General features: G+C 42.7%; 1 protein-coding gene across 1 annotated transcript in view; it reads right to left on the minus strand.

Moving 5' to 3' along the window:
* Positions 1-437: 437 nt before the first annotated feature.
* Positions 438-24536, minus strand: part of nfatc3a (nuclear factor of activated T cells 3a) — a 38859-nt gene continuing 14760 nt past the window's right edge. The window contains exons 4-10 of the mRNA XM_085906749.1: positions 15701-15900; positions 15142-15314; positions 14814-14954; positions 12623-12678; positions 11768-11894; positions 9374-10468; positions 438-2339 (exon numbers count right to left, since the gene is read on the minus strand). Coding sequence (XP_085762875.1) covers positions 2257-2339; positions 9374-10468; positions 11768-11894; positions 12623-12678; positions 14814-14954; positions 15142-15314; positions 15701-15900 — 1875 coding nt within the window. The 3' untranslated portion in view covers positions 438-2256. The remainder of the gene's footprint in view (positions 2340-9373; positions 10469-11767; positions 11895-12622; positions 12679-14813; positions 14955-15141; positions 15315-15700; positions 15901-24536) is intronic.

Below are 24536 nucleotides of genomic sequence, written 5' to 3' on the forward strand. Positions count from 1 at the left end.
TATATATACATACACACATACATACATATTTTTCTCCATATTTTTCTTTGCCATATATATATATATATATATATAAGAATTGTGAATAAGTGTTAAAAATAAAAATGTTATAGATGAGTGAGCACTTCGTTTTCTATGTCTACATAGCGCGGCTCCAGGCAAGCTATGTTAGCTCAAAAGTGGGCCTACTTTGTGGTCATTTTTATTTCAGCTTTTGGCTGGCAAACAGTCCACTGTGTAAATCAACTGGGATAGGCTCCAGCTCATGAGCAGTAGCAAAAACGGTTTGTCTGCATGCAGTATTTGTTAACTGACATTTTTTTTTATTAAAAAAAAGATATATATATATAGATAATGTTTTTTGTGACAAAAAAAGTTGAAATACATCAATGAATGACTGCATAAAGGAAAAAAGAAATTGAGTGAAAATCAGTGAAAAATAGACAGGGCCAAGTTTTTTTTTTGTCATTTTATTGATAGTCACTACTTTTGAAAACCTACAGCATGATGCAAGTTATTCCCTTTGAATAATTTCCAAAAGCACTGCAGTCGTAGAAGTTACCAAAAAAAAAAAAAAAAATCCTTTAACATACAAAATATACAACTGTTGACAATACAAGGCTTGGTAAACATCAGCTAAACCTGCATTTCCCTTTTTAAATTTCTGTACAAAACAGTTTGTATACAGATGGGGTAACACATGAAAGGAAAACAAAACAAAACAAAACAAGCTGCAAAGGCTGTCAACGTCATATACGTGTCATCCTTTTTATTTGTCATATATCTATTTATCGAGTTCAATATTCATACAGTATGTCCCCAATCTTTTTTTTTAAGGAATGACATGACATCCATTTGTATCAAAAATAGAGTTGAGTACAGTTTTTTTTTTTTTGTCAAGTGGGAACACGCTGTATTGTTCACTCTTTGGTTGCGGCCGAAGATGACACTGTTTCTTGATTTGTTTTGATGCTTTATAAAACAACCAACATAAAAACGACCCGCCCCCTGGAAAAAAAAAAATCCAACAACACACTAACAAAACGAGTTAAGGCATCCTAAAAAAAATTGTCATTCTGCTGCTGTGAAGTTAAAGTAACTCCTTTGTCATATTTATTGTACTTTGCATAGCCTTAGATACACGTGTGCTTTAAAATAGGACTCGACACTTCTCTCTCTTTCTCTCTCTCTCACACACACACACGCACAATATGGGCCTTGGCTGTCTCAAGGTTTCTGTCAGGGGTGGGTTTCCTCAGTTCTCATTAAGTCATCTGAGAGCCGTTGTGAATTCCTCAAAAAAACAATGAGGTGGTCGGGCTTAGATCATTTGCTCTGGTGGGTCATATATGGCCAACGAGCCACAGGTTGCCCACCCCTGCGCTACAGGTTTCATATTTCGGGCTTTTGAAGGCTTATTAGGCTGAAGGTGAATGCATAGACTCATCATCATCATCGTTATCATCATAAGACCAGCAGGGAAAAAAAATGGTCCAGTTCAAGTGATATTGCTGGGGTTGGTTTTGTTTTAAAAAAAATCTTCACATCCAGACCTTGGACATTTTATGGACTATATTATTAGAAAATACTTTTGTCTCATTGCAAACAAGGCACACTGGGGAGAGTTTTTTTTTTTTCTTTCAAATTATTGCACAGAGAAAATGAGCAGCCATCTTGTATCTTGTGAATAAAATGGAGATTTCAGGTCATTTGGTTGGAAAGGGAACTTTGCTGCCATTCAATAGTACCAGGTAATAGTGATAAATAATACAGTGACCTTGCTCATTCGCGGTTCGGCATCTGTCATTTTTCTTTTGAACCTATCTTGATATTTTTGCGCTCAGGCCAAAGCCATCCCTAATGTAAAAATATCACTTTGGCGCCATCTGCTGACATCTAAGTGCCAAGCAACTATGTTTAAGGAGTATAGGGTGGAACTTTCTCTAATAAAAAAAAAAAGTTATCTCCTGCCAATTTATGGCATCTATATATCAAGAAAAACAACATGTATTGCCAGCAGGGGGCGTAAGTGATGTCCATGTGATTGACAGTTGCGGAATGTTGAGCTGCTGCTTCTTCTCCTCAAAGGGATGGTAAATGCTTTGATCGTTTCAAAAAGGGTGATTTTGTGAAAAATCCAATCACCCACATTCATGCTCTTGAAGCATGTATACAGTATATTGAGCAGGCCTGACAGGTGTTGCACGGGTGGGAGTTGAAGTACCCTGGTGTTGTGACTGCCATCCGGTCAGATGGCTACGACTGTGTGCCGTGGGCCGTTCGGACGGCGCCACGGCCGCTGGGTGACTGTGACATGTCTCGGCCGATGATCTCGTTAACTGCGGAAAAGAAAGAATGAAAACATTGTTGTGCATGTTTTTCTCATTTGAAAAATTGCTTTAGAGAATATTGTTCTAACTTTTGACACTTTTTTTTCCCCCTATAAAATGACAGAATTGAAATTCCAGAATACGACAGCTAAACTTGGATTTTTTATATTTTCTCTTTTAATTCTGAAATGTTTCCTGACATTAAGGCTCATGAATTTTCTCAGCCAATCAGCTAAGAGACGTTTTGCGAACTAAATCCAACATGTCATTCGCTTGTACGAATAAGTCGAACGTGTAACTCGTTCCCGTGTGGCGGCATGTCGGCGATGAGGCTGGATGGACTGGTTTGGTATTGGAGGACGACTCCAGCTTGTCTGTCGGCTGGTAAAGGAAGCACGCATTGCATTCTTTTTGCCTTCCTTTGCACTGTCGTCACCTTAAAAAAAAAAAACGCGGCAAAACATGACCCCGCGTGCCGTAACTCATTTGAAGAAAAGTCATTCCTCAAAGCTGCTCAACAAGGATTTGTAGAGGAGGGTGGCACATTGCGTATGGAATGAAATATATGCTATTCTAACTTTAAAGTGATTTTTTTCTAATCATTGCCACTAAATGTTCAAGTAACATGCAACAAGCTCAAGTTATGCTTTTCCGTGCCTGGCCACCATGGGCCGTGTCATCCTGTTGGCGTGGGAGGCCTCTTCCTCCCTCCCCTATGTCAACCCAACCACACGCTCGCACTGGGCTTGTGTGCGACGATGCATATATTTGAAAACATAACTACTCATGGTTATATGTTTAATGCGACTTTCAGAGTACCCCAAGAAACTAAAGATCAACTTTATAACCATGTGTAAAAAAAAAAAAAAAGATGAATCAAGTGAAAACATTTGTGTCAAAATTTCATTTATAGCTTAATGCAGATCCCGTTGTAGCAAAGTTATTTTACCCTTAAGTAATTTGCTCCTTGTCAGAACTACATTTCTTTTTCAAAAGGGGCATTAAATATATATATAAAAAAGATGAGGCCCTATCATTGAGCCCTGCGGAACACCATAAGAAGTACAGAGGCTTAATTTGACTACTAGACAGGTTCTAAAGTCATCCAGAGTGCTCCCAGTAAAGGTTCCATAAATTTCAACTGTCCAAAAGTTGCCACTATAAAGCTAAACGGTATCATTCAATGTTTTATGTTTGTTGATATATTTACAAAAGATAAATGGAACAAAAACTTAAATGACACCAAAGTCCCCACCCTGGTCAAGTCTAATTTGTATTAGCACAGAATGGAATATTATATAAGAATACATTTCCAAATGAAAGCAAGGTGTACAGAGGGTTAAAAGAAGGCAGTTTGTTTTATTCACACAAATATGTGACAAACGTGTGACGATCAAAGTGGTCAGTGGGTGTCTGCAGAAACAATCACTAATTTTTCCACTGAGCCAAATTTAAACTTGTTCATTGAGAAAACGTTGTGACACCCCGTTTAGACTTCCACTGTATGGGATTGTTTCCTTTATCAGAAATGTCATGCGTCATAAGCTCTGACCTATGACTGCTCAATGAGTGTACTGCAAAGGTAACTTTGTGACATTTGACATCATCAACAGATTCTATTGAATTCAGTACCAGAAAAGCCACAAACGAAAGAGAGATTTGAGTGGAGACTGAAGTTTGGTTTACTGTTGCCCCACTCACACATTTACTGGTAAAAGTCTTTCCCCTGAACCGGAGGGAGACCCTCTACAGATGACTTGCAGGGGGGGGGCTTCCTATTTGCAAAATACTATGAGGCAATCCACAGCTTCAGTTGATTGCATAAATCTCAGGAAAATAGACGTTTCACATTGAGCTGGTATAGAAAATAAATGTCCCTGCTTTTTTTACAGCAAGAAGACGGCAAATACTAGACGTGATGTTGAGGTTTGAAATATACAAGCGTATTTGTAGTAGCATTCTGGATTGGTTTGAATCTTATGGCGTTCCACAGGGTTCAATTTTAAGCCCTCTACTACTCTTTCCATTCATTGCCGCTGGGTTTCATCTTGAGAAATGCTGATGACAAGTCAGATTTATGAACCACCGTTGATACCCTCTCCAAAAAGCCAGCGCTCTCTGCAATATGTTCCACATTAAGCAGTCTTCATTTTCACTTATGTGCAGTGACCAACTGACTATGCCACCATTCTGAAATGTGTCTGTTGAGACCCGGTTTAAGGAAAGAAAGAGCCACAATGGAAAAGCTTTGCGCGGAAGAGGCTTGATTTGCCCGCAAAAAAAAAAAAGGGGTGGGGGGGTATCTGAGGAGAGTTTCCACTTTGCAGGGCTTTGTAATGACGTCTTTTTCAAATCGATGTTGTCCTCTTTAGAAAAATCATTTCTTTGCCCAAAGTGGCTTTCTTGAAGTTGCCCATATTTGTGATTCTTGCCTAGTAAACTGTTGAATAACTTTGTCTTTTGTACTTAGCGGTAAAACAGTCCCCAACAACTGTCATAAAGACCGACAATGTCCTTAAGCCTTTAAGTACCTATTATAGAAGATAATCACGTCACAGTGTGTGACAATTGTCTCCTGACAGCTAATTGTAACTTCTGTTCCGACATGTCATCATTCCAAGTCGACAAAACAAAATCATCAGTGCACATCTTCTCACGTTTACTGCATCGCATTCACGTGACGCCCACACAGATTATGTTCATTGTATGCATTTCTCCGCAACAACGTGTTTAGCATTTGAGGAACAACGCAAGCATGGTTTGAATTTAGTATGTGCGTGCTCATGGAGGTCTTTCCATCCTCCTGTCTGAAAGGGTAAGGAAGCACTGGGACCGTTTTCCCAAGCGTTTGCCCATCTGTGAGACCTTCATGGTATGGAAAGATGACACATGACGTCCTTTTCCATTTCTTTCAAAGGGGAACAGAGCCGCGAATGTTTGTCATTGGCTTTAATTTGATGGAAACATGTTTTTTTCCATCCTGTTTCCAAGGTTCTTTGAATGCCAGCCAATCAAGTGGTTTGCTAGACAAATCTATTAGTGAACTCACTCACGCACAGAGGCAGCAAAAGAAATATGTTACTAAAAAGTACTTTTCTGTACTTTCGTGATTATTAAACAAAATTATCTGAATGCTCTCAATTAACCTGGCACTCAATAAATTCATGGGAGTTCAGTATATTTTTGGGTGGCAGTTTGATAACTAAGGATAGACCCTAGCTATCCCCAACCCTAACCCAATCCTAGCTCTATCCCTAACCCTAGCTCTAACCCTAACCCCAACCCTAGCTCGAACCCTAATCCCAACCCTAGCCCTAACCCTATCCCCAACCCTAGCGCTAACCCTAACCCCAACCCTAGCTCGAACCCTAATCCCAACCCTAGCCCTAACCCTATCCCCAACCCTAGCTCTAACCCTAACCCCAACCCTAGCTCGAACCCTAATCCCAACCCTAGCCCTAACCCTATCCCCAACCCTAGCGCTAACCCTAACCCCAACCCTAGCTCGAACCCTAATCCCAACCCTAGCCCTAACCCTATCCCCAACCCTAGCTCTAACCCCAGCTCTAACCCTATCCCCAACCCTTGGGGTTAGGGTTCGAGTTGGGGTCAGAGTTGGGGTTGGGGTAGGAGATAGGGTTGGGGTGAGGGTTCGAGCTAGGGTTGGGATTAGGGAGAGAGTTAGGGTTAGAGTTGGGGAAAGGGTCAGGACTAGGGTTGGGGTTAGGGCTAAAGTCAGAGCTGGGGTAAGAGTGACGGATAAAGTTAGAGCGAGTGTTGGGGCTAGGATTAGGATTCGAGTTGGGGTCAGAGCTACGTTTGGGGTTGGGGTTAGGGTTCGAGCTAGGGTTGGGATAAGGGAGAGAGTTAGGGTTAGAGTTGGGGATAGGGTCAGGGCAAGGGTTGGGGTTAGGGCCAAAGTCAGAGCTGGGGTTACAGTGAGGGATAGGGTTACAGCGAGTGTTGGGGATAGGGCTAGGGTGAGGGTTCGAGTTGGGGTCAGAGCTAGGGTTGGGGTACGAGATAGGGTTGGGGTTAGGGTTCCAGCTAGGGTTGGGATTAGGGTGAGAGTTAGGGCTAGGGTTGGGGATAGGGCCAAAGACAGAGCTGGGGTTAGAGTTGGGTCTATTAGCTTGAGCTGCTCCATTAAAACATATAGTGTATGTATCATCCATGTATCACAAGCGAAGGTTCCTAACCCCTAACCCCAACCCTAGCTCTATCCCTAACCCTAGCCCTAACCTTAGCCCTAACCCTATCCCCAACCCTAACCCCAGCTCTAACCTTAGCCCTAACCCTAGCTCTCACCCTAATCCCAACCCTAGCTCGAACCCAACCCCAACCCTAGCTCTAACCCTAACATTACATTAAGTTTAAATATGGTTGAAGCATGTGGGGAAAGTAACACTTGGTTAAAAAAAAAGTTTTAGTTAGACAATTTGTGTATGGCAGATTTTCACGGCGATAAACATTGGTTCAGTGATAGCTTTGATGTCAGTCGTCTATACGCTTCACTTGCTGTGTGTACATTTGTGCCACGACGATCTGTCTGAGGCGGACCTTCTGTTATTATGGCAGCTGAGTAGGACAAACAGAAAGACCTATGCGGATGATAACGTAACAAGTATTTCTTGTCTACGCAATTGTACACTTCATTACGTGCAGAAAGTGGCACGTTTTGAAAAAAGAGCAGCTGTGCTTCATTTTGTACGTCTGAAGCTGAGAACGTTCCAAATTGAGTGTCTCGGCCGTGGTGCCGTGCTGAGTGATTGGACGTTAAAGTTGTCCGCCCATCTGTCTGTCAGTCTGTCACCTTACCTCCTGTGTGTCTGTGGTTTTGTGTGCCATACACACTCACGCACACACACACACAATACTGCAACAAAATAGAAATGGGTTGGGTATGGCTCATTCATTTCAGTGGTTAATAATTCCAGCAACTCGTTTTGGTAACATTGTTGCGCTAAATACGACAACAGCATGGAAGGAGGAGTTCCAAACAATGAAAAAATATTTTTCTTCACAACAATATTAAAAGGTTAGCCTTAAAGACACAAAATCTCCCTGTCCCTCTCTCTCTGTCTTTTTTTTTTTTCTCTACACAAGCCTGTGCGTCACGAGGGCCATCTGCTAGCTAACGAGGGCAGTTTTTCTACACACACTCCGGGTCCTATTTACGTTTCGAGTGCAATTCTCGTGCAGAGCGCAGTCTATATGTATATTTTAATTTTGACGTATGAAAAGCTTGCCCTATACTTATTTTACTATGCGTTGTAATGTATAGTTATGAGATTTCTGAAAAAAAATCTACCTGTTGCAGAACATAACCATCAATTAACAATTAGCAATATCTACTTACATATGTTGCAGTTCAGTTGTATTTAACTTTTTGCAAAAATTGGTTACATTGATTCAGGTACAATTTTGAGTTGCCTTTCAAGAGACTTTCAGCCAAGCAGTTGCGCGTGTGCGAAATCAACAGCCATTATTGACCAGGCATCATTTAGAGAGAAACACCTGTTTGTTGCCATGTAAACGTACTTTTAGTCATGACTCAGCAGAAAGTCTTCCATGGAGGGCTGGTGAATACACTTAGTGATGCTGTGTCCGTCAGTGGCACAGAGTGAATCTGATCTTACTTAGTGAGCAGGCAGTGACCTCTTAAAAACAGAGCGGGGCCAGGCTCCATGTTGCTACTTCAAAACATGGCCTACAGAGCCGGGCTGGCACACAAAGCTATTTTTAGCCACAGGCTCAAAGGGGGAGCTCACATTCCCGGCTGAACTGTGTCACTCTCAAACTTTTTTCGTAAAAGAGCACAGCCTGCGAATGTACTTTTCTCTTCCGGAAAATACGCAAGTGTGTCAGAAACAAATGGAAGAAACCCCGCAAACGTGAATGCACTTTAATGGCCATGTTCAAAATAAAAGCTTTTATTTTATTTTTTTTACCTTGCACACAGCCAACTCAGTGGCGTGTGCGCTTGCATAAACACAGCTCCCCGATGAACCTCACTGGATTTTCACACATGACTTATTGACAAGCAGCCTGTGTTAATTAGGCTGACCCGTGCTAGCACACAATGTAACAACAGAATCTCGACAGGCTATTTATTAACCCCCCCACCCCCCACCCTGTACGACCCTGATTTGAATATGGCAAACTAGCCAAGTTCCTGACAGGCAGATAAGGGGCTGTTTGGAGACATGTACTTCAGATAAAAGAAATCCTGGGGGGGTAAAAGCCAGCGGTATCATGCTTTGCACTGAGTTGACTGCTAATTGTTAAATCAACATGTTCTCTTGAGCATCCCAATTAGACTTGTGAAAACACACACATGTACACAGGATCAACAACCACGGCAGCACACGCAATCTGTTTTTGCTGGACCGGACTATTCATGACAAACTTATATTCCTCGTTCTGCAACTTTATCCAGATCGGAGCTAGAATTGAATAGATTTACGATAGTCGAAGCTAACAAATGACAAGCGTAACCCCTCGTCTGGTGGAGGTAATTAGTCTCCTAATGTCCGCCATAGATTTAATAGAATTGGAGCCTTTAATCTGATGCTTCGCTTATCAGCCCTGTGGGTCTTTCGTAATCAATAAAGTCCTGCCTCTCAGTCTGTGGCCACACTGACAGATGAAACCCTATCACTGTAATCAAACACCAAGGATTTAGCTCACAGAACATAAAGTGATGCTGACGAGTATTGTTTTACATCATGGGGTATGGCTTTGCCTCGCATGTCACATGATGTAATTGAATCCCCGAGCGGTGTCTTGTTTTAGACGTGGACGCTTGCTGTAATCTATGCAAGCACTTGTTATGAATGGCCTTGACTATCTCTCAAAGATTCATCTGGAAAGCAGCTGAACTCTGATGTGCCTGCTCTTCAACCTGACTATGATGCATGCCAATTTCAGCTGAGAATCAACTGGTTGTTGTGTCTCCCTTTTTTGCAATTACTGGCACAAAACCATATTTGAACTCCAATCTGTTAGTTTCCACTTTAGTAAATATCAGTTGAATATCTTACCATCATCCAGCGTGATGTCTTGTAGGCCTAGCGTGCGGAAGTTGGGCTCCCTGTCCTCTGGCTCTTCTTTGATGTTCAGCCTCTCGACTTCTGATGTGAAAGGCCCCTGGGGGGGACTTAGCGGGTGCACTAAAGGCCCCGTAGCGGTCGGGGACAAGCCGGCCATGACTGGGCTAGCCGCCTGAGGAGAAGGTTGTCCTGAGTGCGGATGCTGCAAGGGGCCCAAGGGACTGTTACCTGGCGAAGAGGAAGTGGGGGACTGGTAGGGCAGTGAGTGGAGCTGAGGGGATGAAGGCCCCGATTGGGCCGATGGGATCATATGCGGAGGAGGGGCGGTGGACGGCGTGGGGCAGGAGGCTGAGCGTTGACTCGCTGGGTGGTAGGCCATGGCCCGCTGCAGCTGGGAAGTGTGGGGCCCCACGAGTGGGTGGCCGGTAGGTGAAGACACCTGAGAGGGATTCGGGGAGCAGTGGTAGCCTCTAAGCGTGTGAAGGTGAGGGGATGAGGGGGCCAGGAGTGGTTGGTGGCCCTGTGGGGAACCGGCAATGGGGCCCGACGACACGGGCGTCGACGGGGACGAGCACGGGGAGGAAGAATACACCATCCCCATGCCCAGCGGGTGTGACACCGCACCGGGACTCTGCTGGAAAGGCATCCTGTCGTAGCTTTGAGGAGAAAGGCTGGATTGACCGTTGAAGGACAGGTTGTGAGCGTGACTCTGGTTGCGCTGCATGGGCTGGTAAGCGGCCCGAGAGGGCGAGGAGGAGGCAGGAAGGGGAACAGGAGAGGAGCTCGGATGGAACGGCATGTGGCAGTCAGCGGGGGCGTGGTGCAAACCGCGACCCTGGAGGTGAGGCAGGTGCTGGAAGGACGGGGAGCCCAGTGTGGGGCAGGGAGACTGCAGGGGCAGCAGGACGGGTCCCGAGCTCGAGGCCAGGCCGTGCGGGGAGGTGGACAGAAGGTTATCCGATGGGTGGCCCTGATCGGGGGAAGGCAGCTGAGGGCGCACCAGGCTGGCAGTGTGTGTCAGAGGCATGGACATGGCAGGTACAGCCGGATGCTCCAACTCATCCCGGTGCTCCTGCTTCACCATCACTAAAGATTAGGAGAAAGAAGGAGATAGTGTACATCCATCAAGTTGGTACTTTTCAAGCTGCAATGATCATTTCTCAGAACATTTCTCTGGTTTTATTCAAAATATGTCTTTCCCCAAAGTGTTCCTACTACGTTGGACTGACAGAAAGATAGAAAATTCAAATTTAAATAAAAGCCACGTTTTCCATTTACACAATGAACAGGACAGTTATTAGTATTTTCATTCAGCTCAGACTCAGAGGGCGAGCATATGCTGTCCTGTCGGTCAGTCTGGACGGCATCACGTGAAATGCTGTGTGACAGGCTGAATGCCCGAATGCCCCCCAGCACGGACCAGAGCAATAGAACAAACAAGTTCATTGATCTCACGCCCTCGACTCACCCCATCATGCCTCTGGGATGGAGGGACGAGTGGTTAAAAAAAAGCTATCGTCCCGACACATCTACAATAATCTGATGTTGACGTGAAAAGACTTTTATTACAACAGGATACATTTATTTTTTTCTAATAGTAAATTTCCTTTCCTGTGTGACTTTGTTAAACGGACTAAATGACAGATCGTTACGACTCCGCTCACAACAAGACAGGAAATATGACCTATTAGACAGGAAACATGACTTATTAGAAGACCACCACCCCCTACACCCACACGCAAACACACACAATAAAGCAGGTGGTGTCTGCGGTGCCTCTGATGGTGTCAGCAAACCTGCTTTTGCGAGCAAACAGAGCAGGGTTTACTCTGCTCTGCTGTCATTGGCTGCCCCGAACTGTCAAAAGAGAACAGGAACAGGAACTGCCTGAGTGGGCGTGCTCGCAAATAGAGAGAGCAGGTGGGTGGAGGGGCGCGATGTCGTGTATAGTCACACACACACACACACACACACACACACACACACACACACACACACACACACACACACACCGGGAGACACTCAAATGTTGGCATTAGAGTCTCAGAATTCTCCGCCCACTACATTGAGCAGAAAAAGACTAAAGAGGAAAAGAGGCTTTGGAGTTAGAGAAGGTTTGACAAAATCAACAGCGAGCAGGTGTTTGTGTCATTGTGGTACTCCACTGCGTCACAGTCAGGTTCAAAATGGTTTCGTGATACAATAGTGTGCTGCCGTCTTAAATGTACTCTAGAACTATTAGCGTGTGATGAAACAGGAAGCCACAAACAAAAAGGATTGCATCATGTCTGTGCAGAAATGCAATTGGTTCAAGAGCATATAGAAATTGCAACACTTCAAAAAAATATCGAAAAATAACTAAAGTTACTATTTTTTTAAGATCACCTGAAAGGTAAGTGAAGCGTTGGGATTGGCTCCTTTTTCGTTTTCCATTGCAGACATAAAACTGCACTTGCACAGCCGAGCTCACCGTCTTACTGTGGTAGGGAGGGACTTCCACGACAATACACGACTGTAGGGAAAAGCAAAACAATGCACATTATTTCAACTCCATGTACTTGCCAACAAAAAATCTGGACGGTGAAACTTCGATTTTGGTGGTTCAACCAATAGCATGTTTTGGTGCACCTCACATAATTAGTCAATGTTCAGTGACATGATGACCATCAGTGGTCATGTGGATGATTGCTTCTTTTTAGTCATGGTTGCATTCTTACAACTTTTTTCCAGGGTGGTTTCCTTTTGTTCCCCTTCCAGAGCAGATGATCAGGCTCGCAGCCGGTATTGTGTGAACTTTTGATTTGACTGGCTAGTCCATTCTCTTATTCCAAGAAGTAGCACTTGCGTGTCGACCACTACATTAGTTTTTCGCATTACCTAAAAGCTGGAGACTGATTAGCTGCCAATGCTTGTCACTAGTAATCTAAAAGAAGAGTTTAATGTATGTTTTACTTTTACAATTTACATTACATTACCAGTTGATGTGTATACAGTGTGACAGTGAGTCTAAACACGTGGGATATGGATTACCTCCCCACATTTGTCTTTACCATTTTAAGATTCTGCTTTTGTGTGTGAAATAGTTTGTATTGATGCTTTAATACTATTGAATTAATTTCAAAAAATTATTCAGAATTTCCGCTGAACAGAAAGTATTTGGATAGAAATGCAAGAAAATCAGAGGTGGACCAGATTGCGTTCCACTCGATTTACAGTTTAGGTCACTTAAAGACTACTCACGCCTTGAGTTTGCTCCCGAATGATTTTGGCTTCCACTTCCCACTGTGGCCGCCCATCTAGAAGACAGTCATGAAAAAAGAGGGGAGAAAAAAAAAATACGTTTACCATCTGCACAATCGAATGGGTCAAGGGACCACACAATTTGTTATTGACGTGTCCTTTGATAGTCCACGTGGAGAAAACCTTCGTGGTGACGGCCTGATTCACAATCAAATGTCCAAATAATCCTCCTATTTGTCTTGCCTGGCTGACATTTTAAAGAGCACAGTGGAATCACTGTATTTATTTAAACTGCTGAAAAACATCCTTTGCCGTTTTCCTATGATGGATTTAATTATTTGGCTAGACATGGTAGGGAACACTGACAGGCCCCTGTGGTTGGAAGACACTGCAACCATTGACTCAAAGTTTATTTGACTTGCTATGTTAGTACAGAATGTAGATTCGAGCTACATTATTTGAAGGCCGCCGTATTTTAATGATGTTACCGCAGTCTGCACGTGCGTAGCGTCTTCCCCAAAACACCAAAGGGTTCCTTCATAATTCCCGCAACAGCACGGAGGGTGAGGATTTGTGTCCCTTGAGTCTACTCTCTAATCTCAGGAACATTTTAGTCTTTTCACTTTTCTGTAGCTTTAAAGCTAACCTTCCCGTAATTGTAATCGAAGATAAGAACCAATGCATTGAATGTGGTAATGCAGTAGACCGTAACGTATCCACTGAGAGAAACATTTTCTTTCCAGATGAAGAAATGACCTTGAATGTCTTGGCAGCTGACAGCAGTGCATTATTGCTTCACGTCTTGTTGACATTCAACAGGCTGGAGCAAGGGCCCCACATGCTCCGTCAGACGACAAGCACCAACAAGAAGCTCATACCTGGCTAAGACAATGACTCGGATCGGGCAGATGCGACTTCTGTGCCAGATGATCAAATAAGTAAAGTTTGTCTTTTACTTAAGATAAAAAAAACGGTGAAAACCGAGTTAGCGTGAGTGTGTCTGTCACCGCTCAGCAGTCGGTGCTTAGTCTCATTTATAAACACTTCCATCCTTGTAAAGTTGATATATTTTATTTAGTCTTAGCTTGAATGTCTGATATAGTGTGGTTATTTTACTATTCTTTTCGAAGGAAATACTAAAGATGTGTGTACGCAAATAGTAGAATAATTTTATTAATTGTTTATCAGTGCTATCCAATGAGGAAAACAATTCATTGCTAATCTGCAACAGGTGAAATAAGGACACTCGACTTTTCTTGTTTGTTTCAAAACATGTCAGTTTTTATCCAAAAGGCTTCCTTAGATCTTGATCTAGTTGTGTCGACTCTTCAAAGTCTTGGGCTGGACATCAAAGTCCAGATCTGGACTAGTCTTGGCCTAGATTTTGTCTCAAGCCCCTAACAGTCTTTGTCTAGATGTGGTCTCAATTTATCCAAGTCTTGGCCTGAAATGGTCTGAGTTCCACAAAGTCTGGAATCTTCTCAACTTTTCAATGTCTTGGTCTGGACTTAGTCTTGACTTCTCAAAGTATTCCTCTGAATTTGTTCTGAAATCATCAGGCTTGACTAAAAATCTACAAACGAAAAGTCTAATTTTCCCTAATTAGATCACATGTGCTCGGAGGCAAGAGATCAGTGTCAGACTCAAGCCATTTATGGTACCATCCTATAATCACACAACTTCTGTTGTTTTTCAGTTAGGGAAAATGGAAAAATTTCAGTCACTGCCTTCCATTCTTTCTTATTTCTTCCATTCCGACAATTACTCCAATCAGGGCCTTTCTGAACTAAAGCGGGCAGATTAGTAGAGATGAGGGGGATCGTTTAAACAATCCCCAATCATCACCATCATCATCATCGTCATGTTCCATTCCCTCTTGGCTCATAGTCATTGTACCTTCTTTAACAGTCCACTTCCCAGCTTTCCCTTTGCTACTGTGTTTTGGACTTGACCGTTCAATCACACTGCATCTCTACGCTATGCTTCACCGCATAGCCCTCAAAGAGCTGAAGACATTCCTGTGTGTCTTATTTCTCTCAGAGATCTTTAAAAGGGTCTCCCACTCACACGACTTTACTTTCTGTCACGTGTGAACTTGATTTTAACACAGCAGAACAATAGTAATTGGGGCAGGCAGCGACTGGCTCAGTGAATGCTCTATTTACTAGAAAAATAACAACAAAGCTCTTACCAGGGCCTTTCTCTACAAAGATGACTTTGGACTCAGGAAAGTAGTTGCTCCCAGTGATGGCCATCTCTTCTCCCCCACTGACCAGACAACTGGTCAGACTGGATTTGTCAACCTGGGGCAGCTCTTGAGCCGAACGCTGGGCTGGGCGAGACGCAGCAGAGGTTACAGACAAAAGAGGGTTTACTAAGTCATCGTTGTTCACGTATACACAAGAACCTTTGACATTTCAGAAGTATATTTACATTTTCACCAAAAGAAAAGGTGGCTTACGTCAGTGAGAGAAACGTGATTGATAGCGTGTGTGTGTGTGTGTGTGTTTACGACTCACAGCATTCGACAGGAATGGAGGCAGCCTGCAGCGACAGAACCTTCCCGTTCGGCTGGGGGATGTGAACCCGGAACACCACGCGTACCCGTGTGTTCTTCCTTCCTATGTCCGTTTCCCCCTTCCGCAGTTCAATGTCTGAGTTCCGTAGCTTAAGGATGCCCGCGCAGTCGATACTGTGGGAAGAGGAAGGGAAAGCAGTTGGCAGTAAATTGTGAAATCCGGAAAAAAAAATATACAAGCACGGCAGGGTTTTAGAAGAATTATGTTCAATTTAGAATGTAAAATGAGTGGGAATGTCCAGACCACATCCTTTCCATTTAAATCCAGTGTAAACAAATGAAGCGGGGCCTTACGCAAATATTGTCCTGATGCTGAATCTTAAATAGTCACATAAAGTTTATTTCTCTACTCTTTTGGTGTTCACCACTTTATGTTGGTTTAAATTAAAAATACATAAAAGCTCACATTGGAAGAAGCCCATAAACAAGGTTGGACTTCCCTCACGGCGGGAGCTCGTAAATGAAAAATGCAGTCTGGAAGAAATACTTGTGACATGTACCTGGCGGACATGTTGTTTTCAGGCAGCAGAGGAATTTCAAGAACTTTCGTGCTGGTGATCACAATCTCCTGGCTGGCCGTTGCCACCGTTTTCCCAGTGATGCGGTGCACTTGGTAAAAAGCGTGCGGCCTCAGGTAACGGTCATCTGCTGTTCCGATGAACATCTGCAAGTTGACAGGCTTCTCGCTGTAGCCAACCAGCTGAAACATGACAGAAGGCGGAATCAAACTCGGGAGTGCAGATCCAGATGTAAGGTGTGAACAAAGAAACAGTCAGCAGTCAGACTTTTGTTTGGGAGGGATTTCAAATGTCGGCTCAAGGTCGTTATAGTTCTGGCAAAGGCACCGGAGATTCATCTGGCATTTTGACATTCTAACCGATGATTCACTTAATAGGCCTCAATGTTTTTTCCAATTCCACACCCGGCCCGGGAGACGGTAATGCCAGACGTTTACCTGGCGCGACTGTTGTAAAGCAGAATATGACGTCAAGAAAAGAAATATAGTCAATCTCGCTACCATAACAGAATTCACATCTTTTACATGACTCATGACTGATTGAAAAGAACCACAGTGTGTACTGACTAACTAATTGAATACCAATCAAAGGGAACTAAGTACAATTTTATTGTCAAGTACCTCTCAGGGTTTCGGCTCAGAAACAAGCCATGGTTACCCAAGAAGTAGAGTGTGTACAAAGTCCATTCATAGTTGAAATGAGTATGACAAGGAGAGAAAATTGCCAGTAATAACGTTGTCGGCCTTTTCAAATCTCGTGTCTTACGCCTGCCAACCGTGTTGGCTTTGCACACCCGCCAAACAGCTGCTTTCTCCATTTGTCCTGAGAGTTGGCACCCTGGTTTCCACTCAAAAAGACAGGTGAGATATTTGATGGCGGAAAGTCTTGCGTGTCTGGTAGAGTCGAGAGCAAGATGGAAATGAGAGCAGGACCTTATTCTGAAACAATCCCACTACTGTTGTAAATGTTGTGCTTGGCAGACTCGGTGACGGCGGGATGGCACCCCCGCTCACATTTGCACGCCCTGTCCTGCCCTCGTAGCCCACCCACCCCCACCACCACCACCACCAAACCCCAGTTTAGATGGAGGGCAGCTTTTAGAGGCTAGAGGAGAACAAGGTCTTTCAGTGTTGTTTTCACCCTGCGAACTGCCAAGCCTCAACCGAGCTGCAGCTGGTTACCGACCCCATCTTCTTCTGAGCTTTGCGTCACACGCCACCGCGTCAACGCTCCGTCCAATGCTGTGGTAACTGGAGGGAGAGCAAGTGGGATTTGTCACATGCTGTTCCAAAACCAACCTGAGTGAAAAGGCTTGTGTGAATAGTCACGACCATGCCTTGGATTACATTGACTTATGAATACAACATGCTTCGTCAAAAGGCAAATCATTACTTATCACAACCAAAGTATCAGAGTTGTAATTCAAAGGTATGGCCTAAAAAACAATTATAGTCGTTATCCCCATTAAGCACCTTTTTCCACTCAGATCGCCCTGGCTCTACTGGCTACGTATGTCACTTTTATTGGTGGTACTACTAGTCTAAACCATATGGGGGGTATAAACCACTTCTGGTCACTCACAGCTAAAACCAGAAATGAGAAAAATAAACACAGATGCTAACATTAGCATAGCCTGCTGCTTTGCCGTTGCTTTTTGGCACTGCAGTGCCCAACTCCTTCGTCAACCTTTTTGCTGCGTTCCATTTTCTTGCTGCCTTCAGTATCTCCTCGGATGCAATTTTTCTCCTAATACCGAAAAGATGAGTAGATATGATCCAAGCTAGTCCTGTGAAAAAACGTGTAACTAATTCTATACTCCCCTACAGCCCTAGCAAGCGTACAGTATCTGTATTGAGTCTTGAGGTAGATACAGTGTGCTCTAAAACTGTCCTCTCTTGGGATTCACATTGTATTTGTGAGTGAATCTCTCAAATTTATCATTGCCTATAAAAGACATGAATGACCACAACCGGATAATATAATGCAAAGCACACAGTGATGTTATCTTTATTTCAAGGGGGTTGAGTTATTTGCAGTAATTTCAGGATATTGCTCAACAAGAAATACAGCACGGAACCTCTGTTGATACTTTTAAGGCGCCACTTAAATCCATTAATTTGCTCAAAGTGTTTCGATTTCAGCTACAAATTTTCATGCCCTCGGATGGAAAGCAAAGACCCGAGAGATGTTTATACAGAGTTTGTGTACTTCACCAGATCTTTTCATTGCGTTCCGCAATGGAAGCATGACAGGATAAATATGAGTGACTACTTATTTATGTGTGTGCTGAGTTGAAACTAGAGCTTACAATCTGACACCAGAGAATTAACTTCTGGTGCAGCATATATTGAAGAGAATCCCACTCCCTGTTGTAAAATACAGTATCTGGCACTTGAAATGTATTCGGAAGGAAGTTATACGAAGGAGCAGCATGTGGCCTCCATAATAACCAGTAATGGGTTCATCTTTGGCAACCGCATTGGATCTTAAGAACCACATGAAAGCATAAATCATGCTAGTAACAAGCTAACAGGTCATTACGCACCCCAATCTGAATGGTCTACCGGTGTAAATGACATAATTTTTGAATTCGGAAAACCACAAGCTCGCACTTGCTTTGCCCAGATGGTCAGCGCTTGCTCACAAAGGCAGTGCAAAGGATTTATCGGCAGCAGCAGCACGTGTGCCACAGACAATATAAAACGAGTTAAGAGTTGCATATGGAAAGACGAGAAACCTCACCAAAACTGATGAAGTACAACATCATGTGATGCTTTGCCACATGCCGCAGTTGGTTTTTCCACTGCTGTGCCGTTAAATCATCAACTGATCATTTTGAAGCCCCCTTGATATTGCCTTTTGTTATTCTAAATCACCCTCTTAATGGCTTTGCAATATTTAAGGTGAATCTTTTTCAGGAAAAGTTGACAGATGAGACTACAGGTGGCTTTTTTAGGAAATGCCAACCCTAAAGCCAGCTTTACAAAGCAACATAATGAAATAGGCATGTTCATTAAGAGTAGAATGAACAACAAGTCTTGAAAAGCCATGTCTGAAAAATCAAAGGAAGTCTGCCACTTGAGTAAATCAACCAATTTTGGATACCTTTTGGCTTAGTACTTCAAAGACTAACCAGTCCTTGATAGTTTGTCGAATTGCAAGTAAGTTGGATGAATGACAATGAAACACAAAACTTGAATATACTGAACTGACTCGCAGCTTCATAAAAACGGGTTGTGTGCAATGTAATTCTCGCGTCCGTATATCCGTCTTTGCGCTAGTCAGGTTTGGAATTCCGCTAAATGGATTGATTATGTCCTCCGGCTACTGTTCAATTGTAATAGCTGTAAGGGTTGCAAGGCCCATTTGTCACTCCTTGAAGCTTTCAAATTTTTGTTTTTTCAAGCAAGCAGGAAACCATAATAAGACGGCAAAAAAACAACTTCTTTTGTTGCAATGACGCTTGGAACTCGCCACACAGACAAACTATTATAGTTGTTTATTCAAATATCCAACCGTTTCTAAAAAGCTGATTATTTTCTATTTACTTTCGCTTTGATTTGTAAATTAGATTATTTTCAATTTACTCTTGCTTTGATTTAAAAATTAGAATTAGTTCTGAAAGGATGCCTCAAATATCCACAAAAGTGTCTCTGTTCACATAAAATAAACACATGAGCCATAAAAGGAGGGTTGCTGGAAGAATAACATTTACTTTAAAAACAAGAGCTCAAGCGCGGTTGCGTCGCTCATAAGGGTAAACGCTACACAAATGACGTGTGGTTCTGGAAAAAAAAAAGTTGCGCTCATTTTCATAGACAAGCAGTATGAATAAGTCACATAACTTTTTTTTTTTTTCCTCCAAAACTTTTGTAGTCTATTATGTTCCCCTGTTCTGCACCACCATTGATGAGCTGGCGGCCAGCGACAAATTTCAAGCATAGAGACAGTCTCGAACTGGATTGGCTCTCAAAGTATAAACAGTGCTAAAAAAACTTGTTGCACCATCTTGAGCTACAGGCTAGTGTGTTTCTGCGTCTATCAAATTGGGACAGCCTGTAAATGACATCAAATGTGGTAAAGACACTCCTCTACGTCTTTAATGACACGGACTATTTTAGTACAAACATTTGCCTTCAGATATTTATGCGCCAAATGGAAAATCAACCCTAGTTTGGACTTGGCCCGTGTTAATTTTAGACCTTGTGCAAGTCATCTGCCACGAGCGCTCCGGAGCGGCTTGAACACAATGTGTTTATGCAACAACAAAAGACGAATGGTGGCCCAAGTGCTCTTCTTTGTAGAAGGGTAAAAAAAAGACGACTTATGCTTGAGGATGCTTCTCGACAAAAAAAAAAAAACACCACATGCACTCTTGACTTGTCTCACATTCCGGAGTCACCTCCTAAATCTGTGGTAAGTGTGAAATACCACAGGAGCGTGGTCTTTGCAGCAAACCGTACGGACTTTGCTAGATGCTCAGCAAGAAAATGGATCTTGAAACAAAACAAAACAAAAAAACCAAGATCACTTCTATGTTAAACGCCATTAAGCAACTGTAAGGGCTGCTGCCTCTGAGTAGACTGGATTTGGGCTGAGGATGAACTCTCTCCCCTAAAATAAAATAGCTGGATACAGTTACATATTCAGCTCCCTCTAAATTTATTTTTGGTCTTCATCTGTTCCACTAGTCCAGTAATAAGGGCAACAAGCTCAGGGGCAAAAACATCCTCCAGCACTGCGTGTAAACATGAAATTGTACACGGGGCCAAGATGTGTTCAAGGTAATACCTGGCCGAAACACAAACGAGCTATCGGTGTACGCTCTTGAAAGGTCATATCATTTGGAATTCAAATTGAATCAGCAGAAGTATATGACTTCATCCGCTATCCCGATTTTTGCTCGGTGACTCTTGTCACAAGTCAGCGTCCACCTCGGCTCAGACCGTAACTTGACACTTTCTTACATCCAGCGCCTGACTCTGCTAAATGTTTCCCTGTGTTGCTGTACCGTTGCCATGGTGAGACTTTTTGTGTATGCAATCGAGTATGCGCGTGTGCGTATGTATGTGAGTGAGCGAGGGGCTTCTTACGCACATAAGCCGCCGCTCTTCAAATTCAACTAGAGAGGAGAACGAGGGGGTGGAGCCATTTGACTTTAGTGTAAATTCAGGGGTTAATAGTCGGGTCATTTTTTTATCATGCTGTAGTCGGTCAGGCGAGACTTTCGCAAGACACGGGAGACTTCCTTTAAATGATTTTGCTTGTGTAGTCTGGTGTTTGAGTCATGCCAAAGATGAAAGTGTGAAGATATTCATAAAAGCCGACGTTTTACTTTTTGTGACCTACAAAAGGGTCGAGCCTCTGACTACAATATGAGCAGTACAACAAATAAATAAATAACAAATAATAATTCAGCTTTACTTAGTTGGCGCACGTCTGCCTCAGAGTTTCAAAGTTTGAAATTGGAATCTCGCTTCAGACCTTCCTTTGTGGAGTTTGCATATACCACAGTTCTTTTGGTTAGTATTACTAAGCAGCTAACAATAACATCTTTAAATTTGTATGACAATTAGGACTTTTATAATGTTACTTAAAACATTGACTTTACAGTAATTCAAAATTGAATAATGCCAAAAGTTGGATGGTTTGCTTCCTAATATGGAGGAAACTTTTTAAAAAGCTGCTCTTATTATCTATGTCAGTCTTTTTTTCTTTTTTTTTCAGTCACGCATATGTACTGCGTTGATCTCAAAGGCTCGCTGTTTGCCCAGCACGCCAGGGAGGGCAGCGGGAGCCAGGGGGCCAGTTGACTGTTTGTTTAAACAAGGTCAATACATGTGCACACACGCGCACAAGCATTTACTGTATACTGCATCAGAGCTGTATATGGCCTTGGAGGACGGCTCCGCGCTCACTCCTTCCTGTCCCCCCCCCCCCCCCCCCCCATTCTATCCTCCCCGACCTTTCTCTGAAACTCATACTCCTTGTGACTTTTCTCCTCGCTGTGCGCAAAGCCTGATCACGACCAACGGCTCCCACCCCGGTTACATCAAATAAAGCCCGGTGGCAAAGCAACGGTAGCTTCAAGTGAAAAGCTTTGAATTGTTGTTGTCTGCACACCACTTATGGCAACTAGTCTATTTGGAGAGCCGCCACGTAGAAATAAACAGAGTGCAAAACGTAAAAGGGGGTTGAGAGAAGACGAGCAATCAAAATAATAAATCAGAATCAGCTGAAATGGTTGGAGGCATTCACGGTCAAAGTGAACAGATGTATAAAGTATTGATTTCATTGCCAACTGTCCATGAAGTCACGGCATTTGGAGTTTAAACAAAATTCTGTAGAGAGACAAAAACTGGAGAATTTAATCATCTTTAACTTAGCGTTATTTTTGTTGTTGTTTTTTTAATAATATAATATGTGGAGAAAATGCATGGATGGATAATATAATATATATAAATAATAATATATAACCTTTTAAAAAGTATTCATAATCACCCTTTCAATTAACGATACATACAAACTTCTCTTTGCTTACTTTGGTCTACTGTCATTATAATGGCTGAATCATTTTATTTAATGTCATTATTCGGTGGTTATCTTAAAACAACACCTGTACAAAGAACAGTGATTTTATTTTCATGGGTAAAACATTTTGGGGATGATGAACGCAGATCCACAGTCATCCTTGAACTCATGCTCGACCTTGGAAGTTTCATACATTCGACCAAGACGTTTTTGTTTTTTTGTGATGACACCGTACGCACTTGCTGAACAATGTTGTGTAATGATTTGAACTTATTGCACGTTCTTTTGTCATATCCGCCACCCTGTTTGCATCCATCCATGGTCCGGCAGGTATTACCAAAGTACTCCTTGTATTTGTGTGGGCGCAGCAGCACTCAATTAAGCTGGTTAAATACGCACAAGGATACCTCAGCCAGCCAGAGAGGCTTTGGACTTACATGTCTCCTAGCAACAGGTTCACCGATTGTGATCTGTGGCTAGCCCCTGAGGAATGGCTAACACAGCCACAGTCATCACCTAAAGAAAGATCTGCAATATTTTGTTACTCACTCCAGAAATCCACTTTTATAAGATACTATCCACAGTTATACAACACATTTATCGAGTTTTTATTTAGCAGTCAAAACAAAAGTGCTATGTATAGGTGGATAAACACACACACGACCTACAGTTCCTGTTCTCGCTCCTTGTTTTTCTGTTGATGCAGCAGCTCAGCAGTACCCAGCACAGTCACAAAAGGAAGTGACGGCCATGCCCATATGGCGGCCGTGGCGTCATCGGGTGACATCACACCACTAGAGTCAAGCTCCACGGAGAATATAGTGCAGGGCTCACAGGAATGAGACGAGGGAATTTGTAATGGAGGACTGCTGCTGGTGCTGCTACTGCTACTGCTGGAGTACTTTGTGTGTGGAATGTAAGACAAGTAGAAGAAAAAAACCTGCATTGTGTCATCCTCTTTGTAACTCTTACCATATTATTTGTAATATAAATTGTGGCTTATTATTATTTTTAAATTGCGCGGCGGGATAACTGTGATTAGATTTTGCTAGCGCAAGTGTTATCGTGCCTTCAGGGAATAGCACTATCCACACCTTGGGTGCACCTGGGAAACACGATATGCACAAGCTTGTTTACACTCGCATGTGCTCTGACCCCCTTGTGACCACTGGAGTGGGTCAAGTAACTTGAAGTTAACCCTTGATTAGCTTTTGTGCAGTCTTAACCTATATGTCCTAATACTAAGTAGTTTCTGCAAAAGCACAGTGCGTGTGTGTGTGTTTTGGGAATAACAAGAATGATGTCACATGGTAATGATGTTGAATTAAGATGAAGATGAAATGTTTAGTCAACAATATGAGAGCTGAAGGGAAAGTTTTGAAAAGAAAATCTCTTTGATTTGAAGTGCCGGTTTATTAAAAATGCAACGACATACAGGAAGAAATATTTCAAGAACAAATAACAGCTAATTTTGGAACTGCTGTCTTTTTAAAGGCCATACGTAGCGAGGTAAGAACCCAAACAAATGATTAGAAATTAGGGCAAGTACACAGCAAGGCTTGGTTGACAAACTTTAACCGCTAAATTATGCATCGTCACATATGGGAGGATAGAATCTTGGACACGCTGAGGTTGAAATGGTTAATTATCAGCCTGAAGGCTTGCCTGCCTCCCTGCCTGCCTGAGAACAGACAGAGGCCGTTTCTTAAGACTTTGGTCTTTTGGGTTCGCTTCAAGAGATTTCATGCCGACAGCTGTTTGACCTTTCCGACTGAAACTCGGTTATACTCTTCTAAACTTGGTTAGGATTGTTTCGTGTCGTGCTTGCTCTGCATACTTAACGCATCACAGAGATTTTAAAAGCTTGTTAGCCAACAAAAGATGACACACAAGAAATGCCAAAGGCAGAAAGACCACAAAGACGTGAGTCAGCGTTAGAATTGACAAGACGCAAAGACAAGTCGCCCAAGTCAAACTGCTACTCTTAAAATGTCAAATTGTCACTCTTGAAACGCTATACAGGCTTTTTTTTCCTTTACTGTCCAACAAGTACTGTTAACAGTAAAATGTTGCTTCAATTAAGTCGTACCTCAACAAATTTGAAGACAATAGATGTGCCCCATGCGTAAAAAAAATAATAAAATCAAAGGATCAAACAAACTTTCAGCTGAATGGATGTACCCTGTCATCTTGTGTAATGCAGACGCTGATAAGACATCTCGGCTTTTGTTCTACTTTTGACGCATGGTAGAAAATAAGACTTGAAATCAAATATGATTACGGTGTG

The sequence above is a fragment of the Syngnathus leptorhynchus genome, chromosome 3 (genome assembly GCF_054491065.1).
Source record: "Syngnathus leptorhynchus isolate UIUO chromosome 3, UIUO_Slep, whole genome shotgun sequence".
Taxonomy (NCBI): Eukaryota; Metazoa; Chordata; class Actinopteri; order Syngnathiformes; family Syngnathidae; genus Syngnathus; species Syngnathus leptorhynchus.